General features: G+C 40.8%; 1 protein-coding gene across 2 annotated transcripts in view; it reads left to right on the top strand.

Annotated features, from left to right (window-relative positions):
* The first annotated feature begins 4,912 nt into the window (after positions 1 to 4,912).
* Positions 4,913 to 26,240, top strand: part of HSPA12A (heat shock protein family A (Hsp70) member 12A) — a 55,790-nt gene continuing 34,462 nt past the window's right edge. The window contains exons 1-3 of one of the 2 annotated variants that reach the window (XM_027726101.2): positions 4,913 to 5,079; positions 19,645 to 19,730; positions 22,344 to 22,471. In XM_027726101.2, coding sequence (XP_027581902.1) covers positions 5,052 to 5,079; positions 19,645 to 19,730; positions 22,344 to 22,471 — 242 coding nt within the window. In that variant the 5' untranslated portion in view covers positions 4,913 to 5,051. Of the gene's footprint in view, positions 5,080 to 17,734; positions 17,832 to 19,644; positions 19,731 to 22,343; positions 22,472 to 26,240 lie in introns of those variants that run through there. The other variant, XM_039387157.1, reaches the window with a different exon arrangement.

The raw sequence follows: 26,240 nt of genomic DNA on the forward strand, positions 1-26,240 counted from the left end.
ACTATGTACTCCTATGTCATTTGCCTGCTAATTTTCTGAGTCCTTTCTCCTTTACATCGGCAAATTCAGTATTCTTGAGCTGGTACAGCATGATTTTAAGAGACTGAATTATCACTTGCCCTGCAAATAACACTGCAATTTTGCTAATGCTCTATAATTCAGTGAAGCAGTGTGCAAAGCACGGGTATGAACAATAACACTTAAACATGCCACCTGGGGGGTACAACGTGTTCTCTAGAACAGAGGTCATTTGGAAAAGGTAGGCAAAACTTTGCAGAATTTTGTCCTACCCAACTGTAGTTCCTTGTTTTTAGAGGTGGCTTGAGCCATCTGCCACTTTTATTGACTTCAGTGGGAGCCAATGTACTCATCACTAACTTGAGCAGTGTGTATGTCCACAGGAACCATGTAACAAAATCAAGTTTATTGTTTGATGCATACAGAGCTTTGTTTCTTTAGAAGTGATAAGAAATGTGTGTTGAAACAAGGCAGTATGGATGCACAATCTGGTTGATATTTTAAAAATGCCTTGACAGAATAGCATTTTTTACCATATATAGTTGGGTGCATATTTGGAGAATAACAGATGATGGCATGATCATGTTAAGTTATATAATACATCTGTTTCTTCTGGGGGTTTGTTTGTTTGTGCTTTGTGTTTCTTTGGCTTTGTTCTGTTTTTAAGACACCCAGGGTAGAGGAAGGGCAATGAATTTAAGGAGAAAAGGTGTTCAGGACATACAATGTGAGTGGGAACTCTTCGGAATTGAATTTATCTTTTAATTCTGTGCACACAGCAGCTACACATTCCATTGTGATCCATGAGAAGACTATAGAACATTTATATGATGGGAGTGCTGGACACACACTAACAGTGTAAGCAGTGCTGAGGGCTAAAGTACTCTCCAAATGAGTTAATGTGTTGCCAGAGATCTGTGAGCACCAGAGCCACACTTTTACTGTCTCCAGCCCAGCAGTTTTGCTGAAAAACCATCCTGCTGTGAAATGCTGGAGAACTCTATGCCGGTAGTGTTCCCAGAGGGATACACTTCCAACAGATGCCAGGATACCAGGAATGAGAAATGTATAAAAGACAGGTGAAAATTATATAACCTGTTCCTTTTGAAGAAATCCTTCATATTCCTATGTGCACAATAAGCTTCTTTAATGAAAGGCTGTGACAGTGATGAATAGTTTTTCATTCTTCTTATCTTTACAGAGACTTCTTTAGTATTAAAATAAAAGGCTGTTTTTAGGAAAGGGGAAGATAAAAACTGCATCTAGGGTAACAGATTGCCAGTTGACTCTGTAATGAAAATAATTTTTAAGTTTTTTAGCACATGAGCCAATAAGCAGAACTGGAGAGGGTTAAGTGCTGTAAGCCAAAAAACTGTACAGCTGGAATGAAGGAGGACACTGCAATAACAGTTATGCAGGTGACAAACAGAAACCAGGTATTGTATGTTTAATGATGCTCCAGAAACTACATAAGAGGAAACTTTGAAGTAAGAAACCATTAATCTAGGAATTTTAATTGAGCAGATAAACATGGTGCTTTATGAGGGATTCCTGAGCTGCCAAGATGCAAGGTGTCCTCACCTGTTTTCTATTCTTTTGTTTGAAATGTGGTGTGGTTTTTAAAGATACAGCTCTCCCTGGTACCAGTACTGGGCTGGGTGTTGGGCTTCAGTGGCGGGCTGGTTTCTGTGTCTGTGATAATGTCCGTACCTCGTGCTGTCAGGTGCATTGAAAGCAATACTCAAATGCCTGTACTTCTTCCAGATCTCTGTGCCTTGTGTTTCCAGCTCACTGATTCTCCGTGCTACCCCATCAGTGCCTCACTTAGACCCCTGTACTCGTGAGTGAGAAGCACAAAGCTCTTCTCACTGACTAGCCACAGTTTTCCACAGCTCTCACAACGTGCGGGTATGGCCCCGAAAGGGCATTCTGGTGGTCTTCAATTCTCTCATGAAATTTTGATTGATGCTAATGGATCACATGTATGTGGTAGCCCTGCTAAAATCAGTGCTAGGTTAGGCAGCTATTGTTCTTGCACCGGCAGTTTCTGCCAGCGTGTCTGAACCCCTTGTGTGATGAATGGTTTGAGGCTGCAGCTTTCTGGGGATCACCTAGGCTGCAGATGCAAAATACAGTATATCAAATCACTTCTCGATTGTGCTTGAGGGGTGTTCAGTCCAAAATAGATGGCTGAGAGGGAACTTAAAGCAGACATCTGCCCCAAGCTACTGCAGAAATCCTGCTTTTCCTCATAGTCACAGCAGTACCATAACAACTAGGTTGGTGCTTGAGTTGAACACCGATGGGTGCCTTGGTTGTCTGACGGAATAACACTTTGATGTTTCAGGGTCAAAGAAAGGTTTCCTTTCTGCTACTACTCTCCTGTAGTGTACTAAGCTAGCTGATGTTACTTCACTGAGAAAGAAAAAAGTTCTTTCCAGACCCACACTGAAATTGAATCTTGTGTATGGGACAAGCTGAGGTGTTTGTATGAACAGGGGTTCAGAGGATGTAGATGACTTGATTTATTTCATCCTCTTCAAAATCCATCCATTCATTTTTACATATTTAGAATGATTTTTCTGTTAGACTTATAAAATAATAAACAATTAAAAGCACAGATTCCAAACAACCTGTCAAAATGACCATAGAAATGACAAATTCCTATGGAGTAAGTAACAAAAATGGAGCCTCTTCAGCCCCAGAGCAGGCTCATTTGATACAGTGACCTTTTCAAAAAGTTTTTTTTTTTCACATGAAATGTACTTTTTTTCATTTCCAGGGGAGAGAGAGACAATAAGGGAAAACTAATGAAATATTTTATTTTTCTGTAATTAATTTTTATATAATTTTTATCTACATAAAGTAAAACTAAATTTAAGGGGCCTTAGTTCTCAATTTTATATTTCAGATTGACAATCTAATTTTACTTTAAATGTATTTCTTTTCAACAGGGTTATAAAAGTACGTACCATGAAAGGTCTTATTTCTGAAACTAGCTAGTCAGTCACATGCCTTCAAATATGCTCCTTCTGCATTATTCAAAACACCTACAGCTGAGTGTGTAACTTAGGCAACCTGGCCTGATATTGAATAATGCAGTCACTGCCGTGACATTCGGAAAGATGTCTGCACCCAGTAAATGCTATTTTTATGTGTGTTGTCTTGTTTCTTGAGGGATTGTGGAACTAGACTGCATACAATATTTTTTTTCCAGAAAGTATATGATTTGGATATGTGTTTATGTGTTTCTTGATTGCTTCTTTTCTTTTCCTCTGCCTTTGTTAATCATCTCAATACATGTTTAAAGCCTACCATTAATTGCTATTGAAGTGCATTTAATTTGAAGGAAAAGTTTCTGCTATTTAAGTCTCTTGTCAGGAAACCAAGTGTTAGAGTTGTTTGGTTTCTTATTTCCGAGGCTGTTTAATGACAGCGTAAATATTCAGCCTGACTCTAAATAGGTAATTAAAGCCAACTCTTGGCCAGATGTTCCCCTTTGTTGCCTGGCCTGGAGCTGAGGGAAGAGCAGGAAGGGGCAATCCCAGTGCACGCTGTCCCACTGCACACCGTCCTCGGGCTTTGGTAAATTGTGGGTGATCCCCACGTTACTGAGTGTCCCAGGGAACCTGAGCTTACAGCTGATGTGAACAGTGGAATGAGCTGCTGTTCCACCGTGCTCCTTCCCTCTCTCCTCCTCAGCAGTTTAGAAAATCCCTTTGGGCTGCTGATTTTGAGAGGTGAAGAACTGAATTCAGCTTTTTCCCTGGATGAGACACTTTCAGGGAGAGAGAGTCTTCTTAGCATGTACAGGGTTGGTGAAGGCCTTTGAGAGGAGTCAGGTGTGTAGATGTGAAGGAGTTTAGTGCTTTAACTTTTGTGCCACACCTTCTGTCCTCAGAGGCAATAAAACTTACAGAGAACAGAGCAAATGCCATGAGAGCAAGAAACCAGGGAACAGAGGGAGGTGCTGAGTAAGCACCTGCAGCATCTGGGATTTTGCTTCAAAATTCCCCAGTCTCCAGGGGTTTCACAGGGATCCTGCCTTGTGTGAGCAACAGCTTTGGTGAGAGGACTTGGGAGAACTTTAGGTGGATTTTACACTGCAATGAATGCCAGTGACCTCCTGAGCCTAGGAATTATCAGGGAACTGAGGCTGTGCTTGGAGTTAATGCCTTTATTTATTTCATGTGAACTGCTGGCAGTGCTTTCAAAATGTGACTGGCTGCTGAGGCTAGAAAGCAAAGGAGATTTAGACAATGAAGCACGAGAGGAAACCAGGAGAACCCTTTCTCTGGCTCCAGGATTGTGCATGGGAGGATACCAGCCTTATTTTTATTCTTGTGTTTGTAATGGCCTCTTACATAGTTTGGAAAAGTCTTAAACTTAATCATGGATCAAATGACAGCAGGGGTGTTTCTCTCCCAGGTCCTGGAGACAATTAGCTAAAAATCACTGGAAACACGAGGTTCTGGCCTGATGGCACCGCAGAACCACGTGGAAGAGTTCATTCCAAAGACAAATAAAAAGAATCTCATGTTGTAAAAGTCACCCCGTAATTCATGATGCTGAGGGACCTATTAAAGTCTGACTGTTCGGGTTACTTCTACCTACACACCCCTGGCAACCCGACGGCAAGCAGCCGGTGCAACCTTTGCAGGCATCCTCACGGCTCCGTCTCCCGCAGGATTCCAGCACCCTTTCCCGGCGCCCAGGACGAGGGAGGGGCCATGGTGAGGGGTCTCTTTCCATAGCTGTCCCCGGGGAGGGGTTTCTGCTTCAGCAGCCGTGAAATCCGCATCTGGGGCTGGGCTGTCCGTCCCTCGGAGCCGCCCCCCCGCCGGTCCCTTGTGCGGCTGCGGGGAGGGAGGGGCGGTGCGGCCCCGCAGCCGGCGCGGGAAGGCGTCAGCGCCGGGCCGGGCGCGCAGCCCTCCCCTGGCTCCGCACCGCCCGCAGGAAGGCGCAGCGGGGTGGGGACGGGAGGAAGGAGCGGAGCCTCCCCCGGGCTGGGCAGCGCGGCTCCAGCCCCTGCCATGTCGGAGGCGGAGAGCGGAGCTGCAGGTAAGGGGCAGCGGCGGCGCTGCCCGCTCTCGCTCCGCCGGGCCCCGCCGCAATGCAGGAGCGCTGCAGCCCGGCGCGGCCCCGGCCGATCGGGGGAAGCGAGCTGCGGCCGGAGGGAGCCCCGTCCGGGGGCGGGGAGGCGGCAGGCAATGTCCCGGCCCCGCCGGCCGGGCTGTGCCGCGCGGGCAGGGCAGGGCAGGGCCGCCGGCCCCTCGCTCCCGGGCCCGGGGGTGCCCCGCGGGATGGGATGGGATGGGATGGGATGGGGGGTTCCTGCGGAGCGCACCCCGCGGAACCCCCGCGCAGCCCCGCGGCTCATCCTCCATCACGGGCCGTCCCCGGGGAGCCGGTGCAGCAGCGCGGGGGCTCCAGGTGACAAAGCGATGCGGCGGCACCGCGGGCGGGGCCGAGGCGGGGCGGGAGCCCTGCCCGGGGCGCTGCGGCGGGCGCGGCATCCCCGCCGGCCGGGCCTTTGTGGCTTCGACCCCCCGGCAGTCCGGGTGTCCCTTTGCCGAGGGAGAAGAGGGAGGGCTTAGAGAGATCAGGGGCTGCTGCTGACATAGAGGCAGCACCCCGCTTGTAGCGAATAGCCTGGTGCACTGGAAGAGAGAGACCTGGCAGCTGGGTGGGAGAGACGGCGCTTTCTGGGCTGAGCGCCTGAGCATCCCGACGCATCGTCGGGGACCGGGGAGCTCCCACCGAGGTGTAGGGGTGGGGGAAGCCCCGAGCGGGGCGTTTTACCACGTTAGCGGGTCTGCATGGCTCTGATTCTGCAAACTTGACACGAGCTGAGCTGAACCTCGTTTTGCGTGAAACAAGGATTCTGTGTGTTTGGTCCGTTTGTGGTTACGCTGTGCCTCATAAATATAACACAGCCTTTGCAGGACAGAGGTGGTCTCTCCTTGTGTGGAAATGGAGCTGGGGGAGGGAAGGGGGTTCCTAGGATACAAATGATATGGGTGAATAACTCTTAAGGGAAATGCAGACTCAGCCTGATTTCATCCCTGAGTTCTCCATCCCTTCTTCCTCACTGCATGCTGCAAAGGTTTGAGGAAACTGCAATGCTGAGCCAAAGGTGCTGGTAGAAATGTATGGGGAAACTTAAAAGGTTGGGTTTGAATACAAATAATAGTATTTGGGGAACATTTGGAATAATATAGCTTAATTTCAGTGCAAATGGAATAAAAGAGTAATAAAGTATCCATTGAAAAAAACCTAAAACCAACTGGACTACAATACTTAGAAACTATTTGAGTCTCCAAGACTACCTATTCTACTGGATTTTCTCTCTCTCCCCCACCTCCCCATCTAAATGTTCTCAGTGCTTCCTAAGTAAAGTCTCTAATATCTGTTTGATTTGAAGTAACCTGTAACAATTTTCTAGCATGCAGCTGACAAAGGGAAGAACAGACTCATGGATTCATTTGTCTTTCAAATGACAGGGTATCATGTGTTTTGTTTTCTGCCAACTTGCAAGGTTAGCGCGATGCAATACTGAAATGAAGTAATTTGTGACATAGGGAGAATCTGCACAGGAGGGATTTTGTTAGAAGACTGAAGACCAGGTAGTAAAGCAATGATTTGTTATGTCAGAAATCTTTATGTTCTTGCCATGCGCTGGAATGCTGAAGCTGTCAGAGGAAAAAAGGCTTCAGGGATAAAACGTGATTTGGTGCGTGTTGTATTGACAGTATTGATGCTGCAGTCACTTATTGCAGCACAGTACAGTGCATAAAGAAATATCTGTGTGTAACATAGCTGAGTGTTGTGTGCAGTGCCTGCTAATCCTTGTTACAGCTTCAGTTAGCACAGCACTGCGGTACCTGCAGCTTGGTTAGTGTGAGCCTGGGTGAGATTGGTCATACCCAGGAGCTATTGCATGTAAAGCTTCTAATTATACTGACTTCTGTCATTTCTAAAGCGTTGGCTCACGACTGGGTAATGCTGGTTGAGCCGACAAGTTTTCCTTTATGAAACTGTCACCCTGTGAGCTTTCAGTCCAAATGTTTAGTTCATTCCCACAGGGACAGCAGTTGGTGTTCAACAGAGCTGCCCTTCTCTGTACCTGCAAAGTCTCCCCAAAGCTTCAGTCAGCTGTAGTGAGGCCCCAAAAGGTCCCTTCTGTCCAGAGGTGTTTGTAGCTGATGTGTGTATGGTGTAAGTGGGTTTCATCCTAGTCCACAGGGCATGACCAGGGTGTCAGTCAAACACCACTGTCACTGGGTGCTGGAAGAGGCTGCTGCAGCCTCGGATGTCAGCTCAAGTTAAAGCAGCCTCTGGGAGGCCGGTTCTGTGCAGAAGACCACAATGCTGCCTCAGCTATAAAAGACCTGATCCCTGCATGTACACGTCAAGATTTAGGATATGTTTTGCTCTCTAACTGTGTCACTGGTGGTTGGGGTTATATGGGACCTGACTGGTGTCTCATCTTGTGCTCTTTTCTGCCAAATACTTCTTTATTTCGTTGAGTGCTGTTGAAATTTTTTAGGCCCCTCCTGGATGTCATATCTGCTGTTGCAATTAAGACTGATTTTTTTTTTTTTATTTTTCCTTTTGAAGTTGCAGATCTGGTCAAATATTTTAAAATTTCCAGTTACTTATTCTTCTAAGCTGTTCTGGGTGATTAACTCCCTTTTGCCGTCCTGTACTATGATTTTGCCTATTCTATCTATAAATGCACAAAGCAACCTTCCCTTTCTTAAAAATATACTTTTTATGTTACAACAAAAACATTAAAGGATCCTATAATGTCAGTTTTCTGTACCTGAATAGGTTCTGCCTTTTGACGATATGTCAGATGGGATTTCACAAGTATTTGACTTCAAAAAACACACCATTTATGGTTTTAGAAACTTCTCTCTCTGGCTGTTTTAGTCTGTAGGCATTGTGAAGAAGCAAATTGGCTTTTTTGGGTATTTAAAAAAACTGTACTGGCTCTTAGTAAACAGTAAGGGAAGATGAAAGGAATGAAAAACAATGCACGCAAACAATGTTACTTTCTGTTAGGAGAATGAGAACAGTCATGACCTTAATTTGGCATGAAGCAACATGACCTTTTGGGGAGTTTGCATCTATTCCCTTTTTTATGTTCTTTAAGTAAAGTAGATTTTGGTATTTTCCATATGCAGCTTTAGTGAAATCTTTAGAGTATTTTGTCTATCCATAAATTACTTCAGTTCTTACTTATTCAGCTGCTGTATGGCACTTGTCCCTTTCCCATTAAACAGCCTTGGCCAGTGGAAAACAGAAATGGGTGAAACTCCAGGTTGCATCAGTATTGCACTTGCTTGTTCAGCTGTATTTCTGCAATGAGAGAGGTACCAGGAGGACTTGGAGTCTGTTCCAGCAGTGAGCTCTGAAGTCCATTGGTCGTGATTATAAATGGTACAGTTGCTTCACAAATGTTTTACTGAAGAGCGTGCAGATGTTTGGTGCTGTAAGGTCACAGATGTTGGTGTTGAGCTGAGGGAATGCTGCTGCCAAGTACAAACCTCAGTGATCTGAAATGCCTGTGACATATCTGCAGGCTTCATCATCTTCACTGTGACAAGTGTCCTGGCTCCTGGGTCATTAAATTGAAACTGCCTTTTCTCAGTGACCAGGCACATTTTTGATCTTAACAGAACATTCCATAGCTCTCATTACTCAAAAATATCTCAGCTCCGGCTCATGTGCTGTGCTTTTAAGAGTCACAGTGATATGCATTTTAAATAAACAAATGCAAGTTTTAAATATTGCCATAACTGCTGTTAAAACAGTGACGTTGCAGTGTTTTAAAATTAGTACAGCAGTGGTTAGCTGTGTAAGTAATCAGTATTAAAACAGGAAATTCCTTCAAAGGCTGTCTCAGAGGGATTTGAGAAAGGTTTTCATGTAAATGAAAAGGAAAATGCAGTCAGTTCTAATAAGTAAGCAAATGAATAAATGAAAATACTCAGGATATGAAGGCCAGCATTCAGCCTAGAAAGCCTTTATTCTTCACTAAGGACTTCACAAAATGCCCTTACTCAGGACTGCATCAGGGTGTGTCAAGGACATCAGAGAGTGGCTCAGCGAGCCGTGTTGGTGTGCCCTGCCATCAGCACCTTGTGCTCTGTGCCTGGGCGACAGTCACTGGGTGCTCGCTGGCTCCAGCATTGATTTGCAGGGCTCTGGGTGGATCAGTTCTAAAGACATCTGAATTTGCAAGAACAGGAGACCTGGAGAAGGTTTTTCTTTTAGCTGTTTCTTATGTCAGTAGTTCTGAGTGAGTCCCTGAGTCAATACTCTCAGACTGTGCTCTGCAGATGCAGTTTCTGAGGAACATTGAGAGAGATTTCTAGTAATTGTTATCAGTTTGAGTCCAGAAAAGTGTGTATTATGTGAATGTAGTTCCATAATAGCAATTCCATGCCATCTGAGGGAGTTAATCCACTTCCTATCTGTTTCTATTGTGGGAGCCTACCCAACCTGCATTAGTTTCCTTGGGGAAGAGACCAGAGATAAATTATTCTCTCTATGCTACTTCCTTATTCCATAAGGATATCTGGGAATACTGCTTCAATTTGTCCATTTTTTGGATACATCTTGTGTTCTAAGTGTAGTTCAGGACCAGTGTCTAGGGTTGAAGCAGTTTCTCTCCAAGGGTTTTGCAGTCCTAAGCACTCTATGTCCACCTGTCCTGACACAGCCTTTCTTTGAGAGGTTCCATGTGTTTGTATCCACACTTTCTCTTTTACCTGTTCCCTGTGAGGTTGCAAGAGGGAATATTCGGGTGTCTCTTTCCTCATTACAGGGTTTGGGATGTTTTTCTCTGTCAAGAGATAATAGCAAATAACTGTTCTTTAGTACATCCTTGTCTCCTCTGTGTCATTGGGAAATGTGACCGTTTGGTCTTGTGGATTTATCATTGTTTGAGGACTCAGTGCTTTCTCCACATTTAAAGATCAGAATACCTGAGGTTAGGCTAGGCTGACTGTCAACTAGACCCATTCCCTGGTGCCAAACAGATACAACAAATTTAACATCTTTTTCTCAAGTTTCCATGGATACCTGAGTAGAGCACATGCTGTAATCTGAACAGCAGGGCATGCCATTTACAAAGGCTTCCAGTATTGTCATTATGGAACTGCTGCACTCAAAAATCAACTTTTTGTAGTAGCTTTCTTGCTGACTCAGCTATGGTCCTGTTATGATTTTAGCCACAGGAACTCTTTTGCCATTGGCTTGTCACCATGACAGTGTCACTTTGCAGTTGGTTTTCTGGCTGGTCAGTGTTGGTCTCAGTGTGATCTGTGTGCACAGTCATGGCAGCTCAGAGTGGTAGAAGTGGCACTTCAATATAAACCTGATGGATGCTAGTATAAAAAGCCCTGGAAATAGATTTTGGTTGGTGACTGCATGACTTTATGACCTACTCTACAAATACTAATCATATATTTTCTTCTTTGCTCATATTTTCCATGAAACTTTCTTCTAAGCCTGATAGCTGTTGTGTTTTCAAGATCACCAAATAAAAAAAATAAATGCAAACTTACTTTTGATATAGCAATGAGATATCACTCAGAAGCTAAATCAGACTATGGTTTCACAGATGACTTTGCTAATGATTTGTCAAATGTGATAGGATTTTTTTCAGTTTAGCCACAACTAATATTCTTTTATTTTCCCATCTTTGAAAAAATTGGGTTTAATAGCCTTGAAGAATATGAAGGGATTTATATATAGCATCACTCATGCTGACTACTATAAGTAATGGCTATTCTAGTTGGCTGTTCTTTTTACCCTGCCCCCCACTTCTTTTTTCCCTGTGAATTGGTGAGAGAGGTTTGTTTTTTCTTGTCTGGACTCTACAAATGTATGAATCGTGTTTAGCATTCCTGAAGATTGTTAATATGAAGACAAACATTTTCAAGTTTTTTTTCCAATTTATGTTTTAAGAGAAAGGTGTCACTGCATTCATCCAGCTTGATGCAATGCAAGACACTTTGTGAATCTCAGAATGCTTGAAAACTAAATAACCTTATTGCCTTCTAAGTAAACAGATGCCCCCAAAAGTGTACTTTTTCCTGTGTGGTGGACACATGGTCTGGAAAAGCTGAACAGCGATTCTTGTTCAGTCTTTGAATAATATTTCCTTGAACATCTCAATCTAGGAGGTAGATGTAGGATTGTGTTCTTTTTGGGATACATTTGCATCTTGAGATGCTTCTTAAATAGAGATTTGCAATAAAACAGGGTTTGATAACTCTGGAATATTTTGATAATGCATTTTAAAAAGAGAAAACAATGAATTATCCCACTCTCAGGTGGGAAATCATGTTTTGTCAAAGAGAGTGATTAACATCACTGGAGTTCTGTTTTATGAGTATGGTCCTGGGAATTAGAGCATAATCTTATTAGTGTCATTCCTGATAACCTTGCAGTGAACCAAGAGGAGGAGGCAGATGATGACAGACATCATGATGAAGGAGAAGCAGCAGGAAACCTTTTCTAGGAAGTATACAGAATTCTGTACATCTCTGTTTTGCTTTCTGTTCCTTATGTGTTTCTGGAAGCAGTGATGGAGGAAATGAGAGATAAAGGAAAGCAGTGCTTGCACTGAGGCAAATAGTGCAAGGAAGCCTGAAGGAAGCAAGTTCAGAGAAGAGCTTGTTGGAGGAACAGCAAATTAGTGTGTATTAAAGTATCTGTGGAATATTTAGAAAGATCACGGAGAATTCTCTTCTACCACTCTGAGCTGCCAAATCTGTTGTTAACCCACCTTTATCACAACATGCAGCCTGCCCTTTGCAGCTTGTAACCCAGGATCAGTTTTGTCTCTCCTGGCAGTCATACGTGGGTGTGGAAGAGCTGGAGTGGAAGAAGAGAGGGATCACTGCAAGGCAGCACTGGGGAGTTCCCCCAAGCCCGGGAGCTGGGGCGTGGGCAGGTTTTGAGCAAGTTGGAATCTCATTAGGACAGGGAAGGAAAAGGGAGCTGGCTGATCACAAAAGCTGGAAAGCTCTCGAGTCATTCAAGGTGGAGCTGGATTTGAGACTTACAGTGTAGATGGTGAAAGGGTTTGAGTTCAAGGCAGCTGAAGGGCAGACAGCTGTTGGTAAGGACCTGTCTGAGGCACTATATACCCAGCATGCACAGGAGCGTGATCACTCTGGTTTAGTCCAGCTTACCAAGCATTAGTGAGGTCAGACCAAATGTAGGTAAAATAGTTCAGCCTACACCCTGTCAAAAAGAGGAGAAGGGAACATAACCCATGTGGCATTTTCAGAAGGTTATTGCGAGTCCTCGTGTGTTTCTTTCATCTTAAATTAAGTTCACAAGTAGTGTCTTTTGGTTTCCCTTTGCCAGTGAGGTGCAGGAAAATTAATATAGTCCACAGAGTGAGTTGTTAAAAAACAACTTGGGGTTATTTCTTAATACTCTTAACAATAAAGGTAAAAACTTGACTTAAAAAGCTGGATAGCATAGTGAAAAAGTAATTCCTCTAGTCAAACCGTAATCATGGTGGGAGACAGTGTAAAAGCATAAATGGAAAAGGTCAAAGTCGTAATGAAAAAGTCTTATTCTTAGAATTTTATCCAAAGAATTGGGAGATTATTTTTTTTTTTACTTAGGAAATTACTGCGCTCTAATTGGTATCAGTGCAATGAATACCAGCTCTTCGGGGGACCAGATATTATGAAAGGCTATCAGGAAACTTGGATTTGTATCAGAGGTTAGCTATGGCTGTATTCATGGAAGAGAAGTGTATCACAGTCTTCCAGCAAACCAGCTGGATGCCTACTGGCATTTTAAAACAAAGAACTCTGATTCCGTTGATGGCAATAACAGTGGTGCCATTGGATTCAGTAGAAACAGAAGGTTCTTACTTCTGATATGAAATATGGGATCTTTTTATTATGCATAAGAATATTTTAAGTGTTTTTAATTTTTTTAGTATTTGCTTCTCTCAGTCTCTTTTTTTGTTGTTCCTTAAGTATTTTCAAAGGCCATCTTTGTGTTTACAGTTAAATGCTCTAGGTTGTCATGTTACATTTGGAAGCTCTGACATGTTGTACTTAATGCAAAGCAAAATCTTATCAATGGGAAAAGCTGAATAAGCTAGTAGTAATATGGTAAACCCTTCTTTTCCTGTTCAGCAAACATCATTAGCCAGCTTTGCTTGTGTCAAAATTATTTTCATGCTCAAAAATATATATAATCTTTTGAATGAAAAACAGTGGTATCGTTCCATTCTCTTATTGCCTGATGACTACTCTATAGCCATATTTGATTCAGTACATCAGTTTGGATTTTTTCCCTTTTTTTCCTAAATTTTAAATCCAGACACAGTTCCTAAATAGGAAATAAAGCATTTGGCTAATATTTTGGTATTGCCAACAATCTGACTGAGAGCAGAGCAGTATATGTACAAATAGCAGCAGTCACTCTCACCATGTGCTGGATGGCTGGAAATTCCAGAAAATTGGCTATCAGATATGTGCCAGTGTTTGATTTGTGAAAGTATTCAGCACATACATGGTAAATTCAGTTAACTTGGATTTATTGGAGCCATAAAGCTCACTTGTAATAGTGGCATTTTTAGTAGGTCTAATGCATCCCAACTTACCCTGTGCATCTGGTTCATCAGCCTACAAATAGCTGAGAGCTCAAATGTTTTGGCATATGGAACAGTGGATATGCATTATACAAATCAGAAAGAGTTATTGGAGCTTTCCTCTTGAGCCAGGGTGGTGTACTGCAGCTATTCTCAGTTGGGAGTTTGGGAGAGCCTGGAAAAGGGTGTGCAAGAAACTACTGGGTCCTTGGAGTGGATCCTCAAGCTCAGTCTGAGACTGAGATCTGCACAATGAATGGAAATAATTGCATTGTATATTACGGATTGAAAAAACCAATTTATCATTGTAAGAGCACTTCTTAAAATGCTGTAACTATGATCTGAAATAAGGAATAGTATTGATCCTGTTGTTGATTCAGAAAATAGCGAGAAGAGTTTAATTAGCAAGCCTTGGGTTTGTGGCCACTCTGTCAGGATAGAAATAGAGATTAACTTGGGTCGATTGGGATATAACGTACACATGAGTGTTCAGGCGTGTTCCTACAGAGAGGTGATATCGTGGTGATGCTGCTGATTTTCAGGTTTGCAAAACAGCTGTAGGAGATCCAGAGCATGGTGAGCCCCTTTCACCATCATTTGGAAGTGAGGTCTGTGAAGGTTTGGAAAATGCAGCTTCTCTCCTCGCCAAGCCTTTGCGTTTGTAGGCATGACTCTAAAGTACTGCAGAATGTGCCTGAAAAGATCCATGGTGGGGTTTTGCATGGCAAAGTTGGGGCTTGAGTCATTATTTCTTCTTCTTTTTTTAAAAGTTGTTTCTTTTCCATCTGGTGTACTGGTGACACGAGACGTATTGAGAAATGTCCCCCCTTTCCTGATCTGACTGCAGTTCTGTGCTTTCTGCTGTGGAGTAGCATACCATGCTGCCGGGATTCCTACTTTGACTTGTCTTGTTAAATTTTTAGAGATGATTCCCACTTTAGCTTATCCATTGCCTGTGTTGCTTGGATTGCCGGGAACCTTCTGCCAGGAATCCACTGCTATGGCATCCTGCTTCGCTGGGGAAAGGAACAACTTCCATGAAATGTGAAGCAGGAGATTTTACTGATATCTTGTGTAGTTCAGTTATATATAGTTAAAATATTTAATAAAAACTGAATTTAATAGAAAGAAGAATATTTTGTGTGGCTACTAAAATGTTATTTTGTTTGAGTCCCACCTTAATGGGTTGTGACTGTGAAGTTGAGCAGTCATCTTTGTAGAAACAGGTTGAAGCTACTGTCTTGAAACTGGTTACCTGGGCCTGTACTGGTCCATGTCTGATGATTTATTTTTTTTTTTTTCTCCCAAATATTCAGAATAGACTTATAGTCTTGCAGCTGCCACGAACTGATCTTTCTAGTTAAATGATGAGCTTGGTCCTGTTCTCTGGATCTATTAGAAAATCAGATTCAGGTGAACATGCAATCAGTGAACTATTCACACTGCATCAGCTAAGTTTTTATAAATGTTCTGGACTTTGCTTCTACTCTGCATTCTGTGACACTTAAAGGTTAATCCTTTATTGCATTTTGTTCAAATCTACAATGTAGCTGATCATTTACTGAAGAACAGAAAAAGCTAAACTGATTAGCCTATTGCAGGAAACCACAGAAAATAAACTCTTGCATGTGTTTAGATGAAAAGAAGGAATAATTTAAATTAAATCTACCAAACCAACAATTGGAGCTAATGTGATAATGAATATGATTCATTATTAATATTGTACCTGCTGATCTCATAATTTCAACAAATTCTGTAATTGTTTAGGAATTTGCAAATCAGATCGGACCCTCTGAATGTTAAAAAAAAGTCTGAAAATAGGAGCCTTCTCTGTTTTCCCTTCCACTTCTGCTCACCTTGAAAATTCCCAAGGTGTTCTTTGGCAATTATTTAGGTTAGGACTAAAGTCAGAAATTGTAAAGATGTGCTCAAAGTTATTCTGTACACATTTAATGAAATTACCCAAGCTCCTGATATAGACAGTCAATATTCATATCATAAGTAAATTTAAAAATTTTTATTCAAGAAGTTTGCATTGTATTTAGAAAAAGATTATTTTCAATACCGGTGTAAGTGTTCTAAGACTTACCTTAATTTGAATTCTAGATCAGATTCGTCCATTTAATTTGGTGTGCAAATTGGCAAGGATTAACTGTTTATTTAATGTATACTGTTTAGCTATATGTTCCTTTCATAGCATGTAGTTTGACACAGATAGAGATCCTTAGTAAACATAGGAGATAAAACTGGAACTTGAGCTACGTGGAACATTACTTGATTATGTTTTTTATCAGAGAAGCCTTAATAAGTTATTCTGCATTTAAGAACTGTTCCAAATACCGTGATACTATCCAGGACAGGCTAGGCATCCTTTTTCTGTTTCGTGATTGCAAATCAGGTTCTTTGCAACCCTTTTCCCAATCTCTAGCTTGGAGCAGATGCTTTTGTTTCCTTCAGATCAACCAATCACAGTGCTTTAGAGATAAGAGATTCTTAAATATCCTGGAGTATCCATTAATTTACTGCTCTTCAGAACACAGCTGTAAAAATTGGTGCCACATGCACATTTTTTTTCCCCAAGGAAACACTTTACAAAATATGAAAGCTCCCACATGGGCAAATATATTTTAACACCTTGCAGTTTAGATAAGGTAGAGAGTATGATGTTACAAATTTCCTAATTTCATTTGCTTTTAACAACTGTTTCACTGCTTGTTGAGAAGAAGTCTTGACATTGAATTCAGGGTGATGGGCTTGCAAGCCATTTTCTGTATGTGCCAACCACTCTGATAAAACATATCTTAACTTCCCAGTGTTCTGAACTGCACTTATTCATTTATTACCTCTCTGAGCATGTCAGAGCCTCTTTTAACAGCAGAGTTGGAATATCACAGTTATGGCTGCCCCAGTTATTGCACATGATTAGTTAGTAGTCGTGAAATCAGTTCCGACTTCTGCTTTTGCCAACATGATAGCACCTCTATAAAACCACTCTAACAGTACCTTTGGGTTGAAATTGTACTGTGCTACTTTAGAGGTTGTAGCACTGCCTTCCATGATTTTCCTTGCTTGATCTTTCTCTAGGCTGGTGGCATGTAGGATGCATTGTAGAATTATTTTATTTAGGTGGGTGTTTGCAGGAGCAGCAGTGAATACAGTGCAGAATGGTCATGGGTTTGGAAGGGGTTTTTTTCCTCTCTTCTGAAAATATTGATAAATCACCTTAACCTTCCAGCAGAGCTGAACAGTTGATGAAAATTAGAAAAAGTTAGTCCTTCTACAATTCCAGCCTTTATGTGTAAGTTGTCAAGAGCATTTTGAAAGTGAAATGGACAATTTGTTTCAAAGATTTTTGATGAAAGTATCCAAGTCCATTTTCTGTTTTAAACATTATTTTTTGTGGATCTCTAAGACAGACCTCTTATCTCTGATTAACATTTTTGGATGTGTTAGCAAATATTTTTACACTTAGGAATACAGTGAGTGTCCTTGTATACTTTTTACACCTCTGGATTATTACAAGTTAAAGTGAATAAATTCTTGATAGAACCCAAATTAGCAGTTTCATTGGATTGATATGAATATTGCACTGGTTATTTAATCACCGCTCTGTGAAATACAAAAAGAATGCGTATACTGTCACACAGGATTTTCAGAGTTACATATAAAGCTATAAATAAGTTCTCAGGGTGCACCCAAGCTGATAACTGAAGACATGATGGAAAATACATCATGGAATGGTTTGGGTTGGAAAGGACTTTAAAGATCATCTAGTTCCAGCCCCTTTGTCACGGGCAGGGAATCCTTCCACTGTCCCAGATTGCTCCAAGCCCTGTCCAACCTGGCCTTGGACTCTTCCAGGGATGGGGCAGCCACAGCTTCTGGGCAACCTGTGCCAGTGTGTCTCCACCTTAGTAAAGAATTTCTTCCTAATGTCTGGTGGAAATCCCTCTTTCACATTAAAGCCTTTGTCCTATCACTACATGCCCTTGTAAAATGTCCCTCTCTGACTTTTTTGTAGGCCCCCTTTAGGTACTGGAAGGTGCTCTAAGCTCTCCCTGGAGCCTCTCTCCCGGCCTGCCTCCAGAGCAGAGGTGCTCCAGCCCCCTGAGCATCTTTGTGGCCTCCTCTGGACCTGCTCCAGCACATCCCTGAAACATGAGTGCGGAAACAGGTAACCCAAAGAACTAGTGACAGGGAGAAACACTGCAGCACAGAGGGAGTGATTGATGTCTGCGTTTCTGGTCTGCAAAGTCAGCATCCTCAGCAGGGGGAAAGAGCCATTTTCCAAAGATGTTGAGTCAGTATTGTGATGTCCTGGTCTGCTCAGGAAGTACTGGTTCAGGTCCAGCATTCCCCTGGAATGACAGCAAGATGCAAGGAATATATATTGTGATCTATTCCTTTTATTTTTTTTCTGTGCTGAAATACTGTTCTTCAATTCTAAAACAATGATACGTTGATGGTACAATAATTCATGTTTTGAAAAGAGGAAGAAATGGCACAAAGGAGGCTCATAACAGCATCTGTTCTGAAGATATCTTAATGAACCAAGCAGACCCGGTGGCTGTCACATTTGGCCTGTGACTTTTTGTACTTCGCTGCAAGAGGAGTAACATTATATATTCCTGGAGAACTTGTGTATGAAATGCAAACATTCTGCTTCTGTAAATGCTTCTGAAAACCAGGCTGAACATGCATGTTATGACTTAAAGAAATAAATGGTGTACAAGAGCAATATTAAGATTTGGAGGAACATTTTTTTTTCCTGTGGCAGATTATCCCATAGTTGCCCACTGCAGAATTTTTGAATCTTCCCTGGGAAACAACACATATTTGATTACCAGAAACAACAGGATTCTTCACTAAGTCATTATAAGGTCTTTGAGAGTAGCTTCTGTGTCATCTTGGAATAAAGCTATGACTTGTCAGTCATGTCTAGGAATTACATGCTGTGCATAAGTGTGTGATATATCCAAATAGTAATAAAAATACATTAAAATGTATTATTTAATATTTATTATGATTATTAATCTTCAGAGACCTATTACATCATTCTGCTTTACATCTCATTAGCTTGTATTCTACAGAAGAGAATTCAGTAAACTCAAGGCTTACATTTGGGGACAGAGGGGTATGAGCAGGGACAGAGCGTGTGGTACCATTTCTACATTTTGATAAACTGTTGCATTCTTCATAAAAGAACATATGTATAAATCCTTCTAACTCATTGATACTTAATTGTTTTAATAAGCCATTTCCTTTTCTGTCATCAACAGTGTAAATACAAATAGTGCATTACAGTATTTATCACTCATTTGGTCTGTTCCTTTAAAGGAAGTTTTAGTATTGTATGCTGGGTAGAAATATTTCTTTGATGACTTGTTAATAATACTTTCCTTTTTCCCAGCTGGATTCTGTCCTGCAGTAGTATTAACAGCTGCAAGATGTTTCAGTGCAGAGTGTATTGAAGAATAAAAACAGAGACATATTGGGAAAGTTTCAGAATAAAGGCTCAGGATGGACTAATTGCAACTTACTCTTCCTGCTTTGTTCAATTGCTATCAACTCCTCTTTTTCTCTTAAAATGAATCTGTCTTTTTTGATCTCACAACTCGTGTTTAGTTTCTGTATTCAGACATTTAAATCTTGGGCCGTAATGTGAGTGTGTAGTGTTTGAGATGCTTGTATCAACTATGATTTGTGAATATATTTAGGAAGAATTTTAAAATTGTACATGGCAATGTAAGAGGCAAAAGAATGGAAGTTAGTCATGAAGGTCAGACAAATATTTTAAAACCGAAACTGCAGCTGTGTCTTAGTGTCTTAGCATGTTGTAAGGGCAAACCATGTATTTTAGATGGCAGCTGTGGAATTTGCTTTCTTTTTTAGCAGATTTGTTACAACTGAAAAATAGTATAGCTGTTTGCAAAGCATATCCTGCTCGTTCTGCTTACTGACACTGACAAACGTTCGTTTCCTTTTAGATGCAGTTTCCACATCTGCTTACTCATCACCAGCCAAAAGTTTGGGAGACCCTGGAATAACTCCACTGTCTCCTTCACATATTGGGGTAAGAAATGCACTCTTAACATATACTGTGTGCTGACGTTACTTTCTCCTGCCTGTTTAGTGGGACATAATTTCTTCAGAAAGCTGTCATTTTCTCACATTAGTGATCCCCTTTATGCTATCCATAGTATTAAGTGAAATTTTGGTCACACTAGGGTTGGTGACAGAGCTCTCATTGATTTCATTGTGGTCCTGGTTTTGCTGTTTTTTACTTGCTGCATACTTTTGTATCAAACACAGGGGCTTCTTGATCCTCAGGGTTCCCAAGTTCTGCCTCTGTCGTTATCACTGATTTATTTAGGCAGACCCTGAAAAGTCCCATTCAAAAAAAACCAGAGGGATATAAATGATACTGAACAGTAAAATCCAAATTCCCAGAGAAAAGAATCTCCTCCTATAGATACATACATCTAGAGAGAGAAGCTCAAAATAGAACTGGTTTCATTTCTTAAGGAAATAACAACTTCTATAAGCATTTAGAAGCAAGCAAATGTCCCATAAAGGTAGTGTGTTTAATCTCTGGTACATCATGCTGATTTTGTTGATAAAATCTTGTTAAGTCTCACGTGTTTTTAAGATGTATGATTTGTAACACAGGAAATGCACAGTTGTGGTGGTTTGGGCTAGGCCTTCCTTGGTGACCAGTTTGTAACCAAGGAAGGGTCCAGATTTACCCAGCATTCCCTACGATTTTTACGTAAGCCAGATTATAAGAAGAAAGGAGGAGAGGCCTTCGCTCTCTTTCCTTCTGGCGGCTTGGAGGTGCAGGTTCCCTGCTGTTGAGTCTGCCGTGTTGGGGAGCGAGGCCTGGTTGGGCCTTGCCGACCTTGGCAGACAGAGGTTGCCGGCGATCGTTCTGGAGCGACTCTCGGTTGTCCCAGGAGAGTAGTGAGCTATTTTCTTTGCTAACTCTTTTAGTTGTTAGATATTGGGTCACTAATTGGGATATATATATATATATTTTTTATTTTAGTTTTGTTCCCTTTCCCTTCCCCCTTCCCTTTCCCTTGTGAAATGGTATATTTTAATTGTATATAAGTGTAAATATATTTATATATCTCACTTTGGTTGTCTCTCTCTCTCGTTTCGGGTTTTCCTAGTTTTTTTTTCCTCCCTCTTCTCCCTGAGGTTTTTAGTGGGGAGGGACTTCTGGTGGTAAGGTTTGGAGACTTGGCAGGGAGCCAGCTTCAAACCATATCAACAGTGTATTTCATGATATTGCAAGGGCTCGTGTTCAGAACGCATTTTATCCTTGTCAGACTTCTGCCTTAGCTTTCTGAATCAAGTTCAGAGTTGTACAAGAATCTATCTTGAGGATTTCCAGTGTTCTCACTCATAATTTTTTGCTTTTATTACCTTCTTTCTCCATATACTCTAGAACTTCCCCTTTTACTTCTGTCGTACTGATGAATTTACATCCTATTTCAGTTACATTTGCTCCTTAAAGTCTTTGAGGAAGACATATAAAGAACATATTGTCCTAGTTGAAAAGCTTTATTAGGAGAATCCAAATAAATCTTTTCATGATTTGAGACTGAAACTTATTACTCTTCTTTCTCCATTTTAAGTAGCAGGCCTATGGGCTGATCTTGGCAAAAGTAGGGGCACAATGGAAATGTACTGGAAGTAGTAGGCATGGAACTAATGGAGATATGTGGGGAATATGGTGGTACACTGCTCACAGAGTGAGAACATATGGCAGTTCCTCTGTAAAAGATAAGGACAGTTGCTTCAGTTCTCTTGTCTTGCTAAGTTGTTTGTGCTTTAACGCCCATCAGCATGTGAATAACTCTTTGATGTTTATTACTTATTCCTCCTTTATACAGGGTTTGGGTTAGGCCACAACCTACTGGGGAATGGTACAACTTGTTTATTCACACCGTGCTTTATATCAAATCATTACAATTTGAGCCATAATCCTTCCAGCTCTTCTAGTTAACATTCCTACATTGCCCTTGAGCATGCTTTTCAGGGATTGCAGGATTACAGGTAAAAGGCAGGAAGGAGGATTCAAATTCACCATAAGCAGCCAAACAGCTTTCAACATTCTAGCACAGGCAGGAGGAAAGAATGCATGTATGTAGTGCTTGCAAAGTAAGTGTTATGTAAATTCTTCATAAATAATTTTCATGGGATATAATTGCTGTATTTTGGATTGTTCTGTCTCCGTTATTTTTGAATAGTAATAGTACCTCATGTTCAAGGTTATCACACAGTTAACTCCTAAAACCACCAAATAAGTCCCAAATATACCACATCAATGGATAGAAACATATTCTTCAGTTTATGAGTTTAAGAAAAAAAAAACAAAAACCAAAAGAACCCCAAAACCACAAGTTTTAACAATATAGGATAAGAAGTATTCAAAAAATTCGTATGAAGGAAACTCTTGATCAGAAGGTTATATATAAAAGGCTCTAGCAAATATGTTGAGTCATATATTGAATTTCCTCTTCCATTGGAACGTGCAGCTTTTTGGTGTCAGCTTTGGTCATAAATGCAACTGTAGGGAAGCTCTTATTTTATATGCATGTCACAGAGAGCAAAAATACTGACGAGTTACAGTTATTCTGATCAGTTACTCAGTGTCTGTTTTGCTTCTACTATTTAACAGAAGGACTCTGATGCAGATGATGCTGTAGAACAGTTATTTCTTGTTGTTGTGGCTATTGATTTTGGCACAACGTCCAGTGGCTACGCCTACAGCTTCACCAAGGAACCAGAATGTATTCATGTAATGAGGTAAGGGCTGCAATGCAGCATTTCTTTTTGGACTGTGATAACACGGGCTGTCTGCAGTAGCCATAGGTATTTCCTATGGGAGCCTGAAGTGTCTAGAACTGTCTAGACATAGTATGAATATTTCTCATGATTATAACTTTCTGTTGCATGTTATTGTATTCTAATTTGCTTTAGTAGTCAGTGGAAACATATCCTATTATTTTGCTGAGTTTACAAGATGACACAAGTGAAAGGAGGGATCAGTGAGTATATAGAATTTTACAGGGAGCATTATTAAGTCAGGATACCCTTATCTTAGATACCGAGAGAAGCTACACTTTACTGAGGGTCGTGGCATTTCCCAGGAGTTGCCCATCCCCTGGAATCATACTTGTGTACAACACTAAGTTACTTGCACTCAGAAACTGGTAGTTTGTTTGACTGATTGAAGCTTTGTAGCACTAAATTTGAATCCAATCTATGATAATGAAACAGTGATACTGGGAAATAAGCAATCAAAAGGCATGAATGTAAAAATGAAGGTTTAATGTGAAACCTGTTCTGTTTTATATGTGTGTAAGGGACAGACTTCAGATGCTCTTAAGTGGGGGGGGGGTATTTTTTTATTTCTTAATTAAATGAACACAATATAAATCAATACAATTGCAAATAGAAAAGCTGTTACGGCAGCTATCAGAAAGGTATGCCCTGCAAACCATTGTTACATTATTTTATAGTCTTTTTATTAAAAACCTATACAATTCTTATTGAAGTATATTTAAAATCACTATGTTGTAACAAGGCCAAGATAATTTCAGACATAAATTAGGTATGAAAGCTCAGTCACAGAAGAGTCTAAACAATGCTGCTGTTATAGCAGTAGGTAATGTTCTGCAATACTGAGAACAAAAGGTCAAAAAGACTAATTTGCTGCAGTCTAGTGTGATATAGTGCAATTTTTCTAAGCAAAGATGCTGGCTGAATGCAGCTCCCTTAATCTCGGCCGACAGTACTGGTTGTGCAGTCAGCCTGCATAGTTGGTTTGTGTATGGTTGCAGAATATTTCTAATGCAACTGAGGGATTTGAAATACTGTCTTAGGGGAGGTAAATTTCTCAATAGTATTGTGCCATCCAGGTACAAAGTACCACTTGCAGTATGGACAACTAATGCATTCAAGGGCTTTTATGCATTTCAACCCTCTGGTGTTCTCCCACCAGCACAGGAAGGTGCACGAGGCTGGAAGTCAAAGGACAGGCCATGTGTTGCTGTCTCAGAAAGGTTACAGGACTGGCAAGTTGAAACCCAAGTTTATCAGTTCCTTTTCTCTTTCGACAGCAAGTAATTAATCCAAGTTCTCGAAGAAGTTGGATGCAATGAGGGAAGACATCTCTGAAGCTGTACCTGAGCAAGCCTAAAGTGTATATTCTATGCTGTTCCTATAACCTCTGTGGAGATTTTACTGTGTGAAATCTCTACCATTTCTAGGGAAGTCCTTTAAGTTCTTTGGACTCAAAATTTTATCTTAGGACCTGATTTTGCCATTGGGTTCATATTACAGACTAGTTTCTCCTTCCAGGGTACCAGGCTTCCTGTGGTCAATGATTGGGGACACTGAAATCTAGGTGCTTTGTGCCCAGCTGAGAATATATTCCTAATCTTAATTGACTTTACTACTTATGGTTCAAAACATGGTATTTTCTTCCTAACACAATAACAGTAGCATGACTGTGATTTCAGAACTATGTAGTTATTGTATGAGATACTGATATTGAAAGAAATTAAATAAATTACTTCGTGGATTTCCAACCAGAAGAGAGGAACATTTGGCAGGGGGGTAAATGTATTCATATTTCCAATAGGTATTTCAAACAATGGAAAATATTTTAATACCAAGAATTATTTAAAAAATTTTTAAATAAATAAATAGGGCTGATGGGGAGGAATTTTGGGCAAGATATAACTCAAACTGACTTACCAAATAATGTATGTCATGTTTTTATATATATTTATATATAAATACTCATGAAATTATGAAATTCAATTAAAAGAATGGTATATTTATCAAAATAAGTCTTCAGTAGTTCAGAAGGTATTAAGAGGTTCAAACTCTGTATATAATGAGGCTTACATGGAGTATAATTTACAAATATTTCAGGAGAGTAAATGTAACTTCCCGCCCGCACTGGAGAATGTTTACGTTAAAATAAAGCATACCAGTGATGCATGGTCCTCTGTGCTTCCTAAGATTTTTTTCCACCTTTCCCTCCTTAGTGTTGATCCTTTCCAGATACTTAGATTTCTGACTGCCTTTTAACAAAGCTGCTTTTCTGTAAATGTCTCAGGGAAGGATAAGATGGGTTTATTTAGAAGGTCCTACTTAGGAAAAAATGAACATAAGGGGCTTTAGCACCAAGTTTGAGTGTAATGTCAGCAGCACCATTATTCTAGTCCTGTAATTAGTAGGCAAAGTCATGGTTTTGTGTGTGTTTATTTGCTGTGATGCCCAGTACTAAAAAGAAACAAGTTTATAAGCATTGACCTAACAGAGTTCTTTAAGCATATACTTACCTTTAACTGTATGAGTAGCCTCACTCATGTCAGCATGTGTTTGCAGTTGGGTGTGTGTTTCTTGATGAACAATGAATGTCTTCACTTTGATTGCAAACTACTGGTTACTGTTTTATCACTGTTAGATACAACTTCACACGTGACAACTCTTGTAACTTCCCCCCAGCTTCTCTTAAAGGTAGTTGTGGTTGACTTCAGGTTCTTGTTGCAGAGTAGGAGTATGTGTTATTTGCTGCATACCTTGACATTGTGAATAAATGCTTATGAACAGCCTGGCCATGAGTTCCTCACTTCAGCGGGCAGGGCAGTGCCAGGGCCATAATGAAAGTTTGCTGCTGTAGAATGAGTTAATAACGTCACATTTGGAGAGAATACACAAGCTGTTACACAGTTTTGAAAAACTCCTATTGATTTATATGCCATTACATGAAGTTACAGATGTTTTGGCTACTGGTTAAATAGCAACAAACTGAATGTGAGTATTTCACAAATGGAAAAAAATAAATTGAAAAATGCATGTAGTTGTGAAACAAATTGCAGCCCGTCTTTGGAAGGAGGGAGATTGTGGTCTCTTTTCAGTGTAACTTCAACCTTCAGGTTTTATCTTTTCCTTCTCTTCCCTGGCTTGTAGTTATTGGGAGACACACACTTGCCTTTCTGCTGTGTACACACTCCTCATGGCGTTCATCTGCACTCTGATGATCACTCTTTCATTTCCTTGACTGTTTTGCTGCAGCTCTGGATCAAAATCTCATCACTCTGCACAGATCACTCTTTGGTCTGTCTTTTAGCCTGACTGAAGTGTAAGGAAGGACATTTCTCTAACCTTAGTATAACCTTATGGCCCTTTCCTCACTAACTTTCCTCTTGTCTCTTATTTTCACTTCTCATACACAGTGAAGATGTTCTGTGGATATAAACAGGTCTGTGCTGTTTGTATCACTGTTGAGATAATCCATCTCTATCAGCCTGGAAGCTCATATGTCTGCATTTGGGCAAAAATCTACCTTGGTTCTATCTGAATAGCTTTTTTGACTCTGATCCTGCTCTGAGAAAATATCCCCCATATGCATTTAGAGCAATTCTGGCTTGTATAAGTGTATGCTTTTAATAGGTATTTTATTTTTATTTTTCTTAAGAGCATTATTACCATTATTTTGCCTGTTTTGGTGCCAAGAAAGAAAACTGCGAATGAAGGTGTTGCAGTCCTAGCTCTACTG

The sequence above is a fragment of the Pipra filicauda genome, unplaced genomic scaffold (assembly GCF_003945595.2).
Source record: "Pipra filicauda isolate LSUMZ 115617 unplaced genomic scaffold, ASM394559v2 scaffold536_size338551_pilon, whole genome shotgun sequence".
Lineage (NCBI taxonomy): Eukaryota > Metazoa > Chordata > Aves > Passeriformes > Pipridae > Pipra > Pipra filicauda.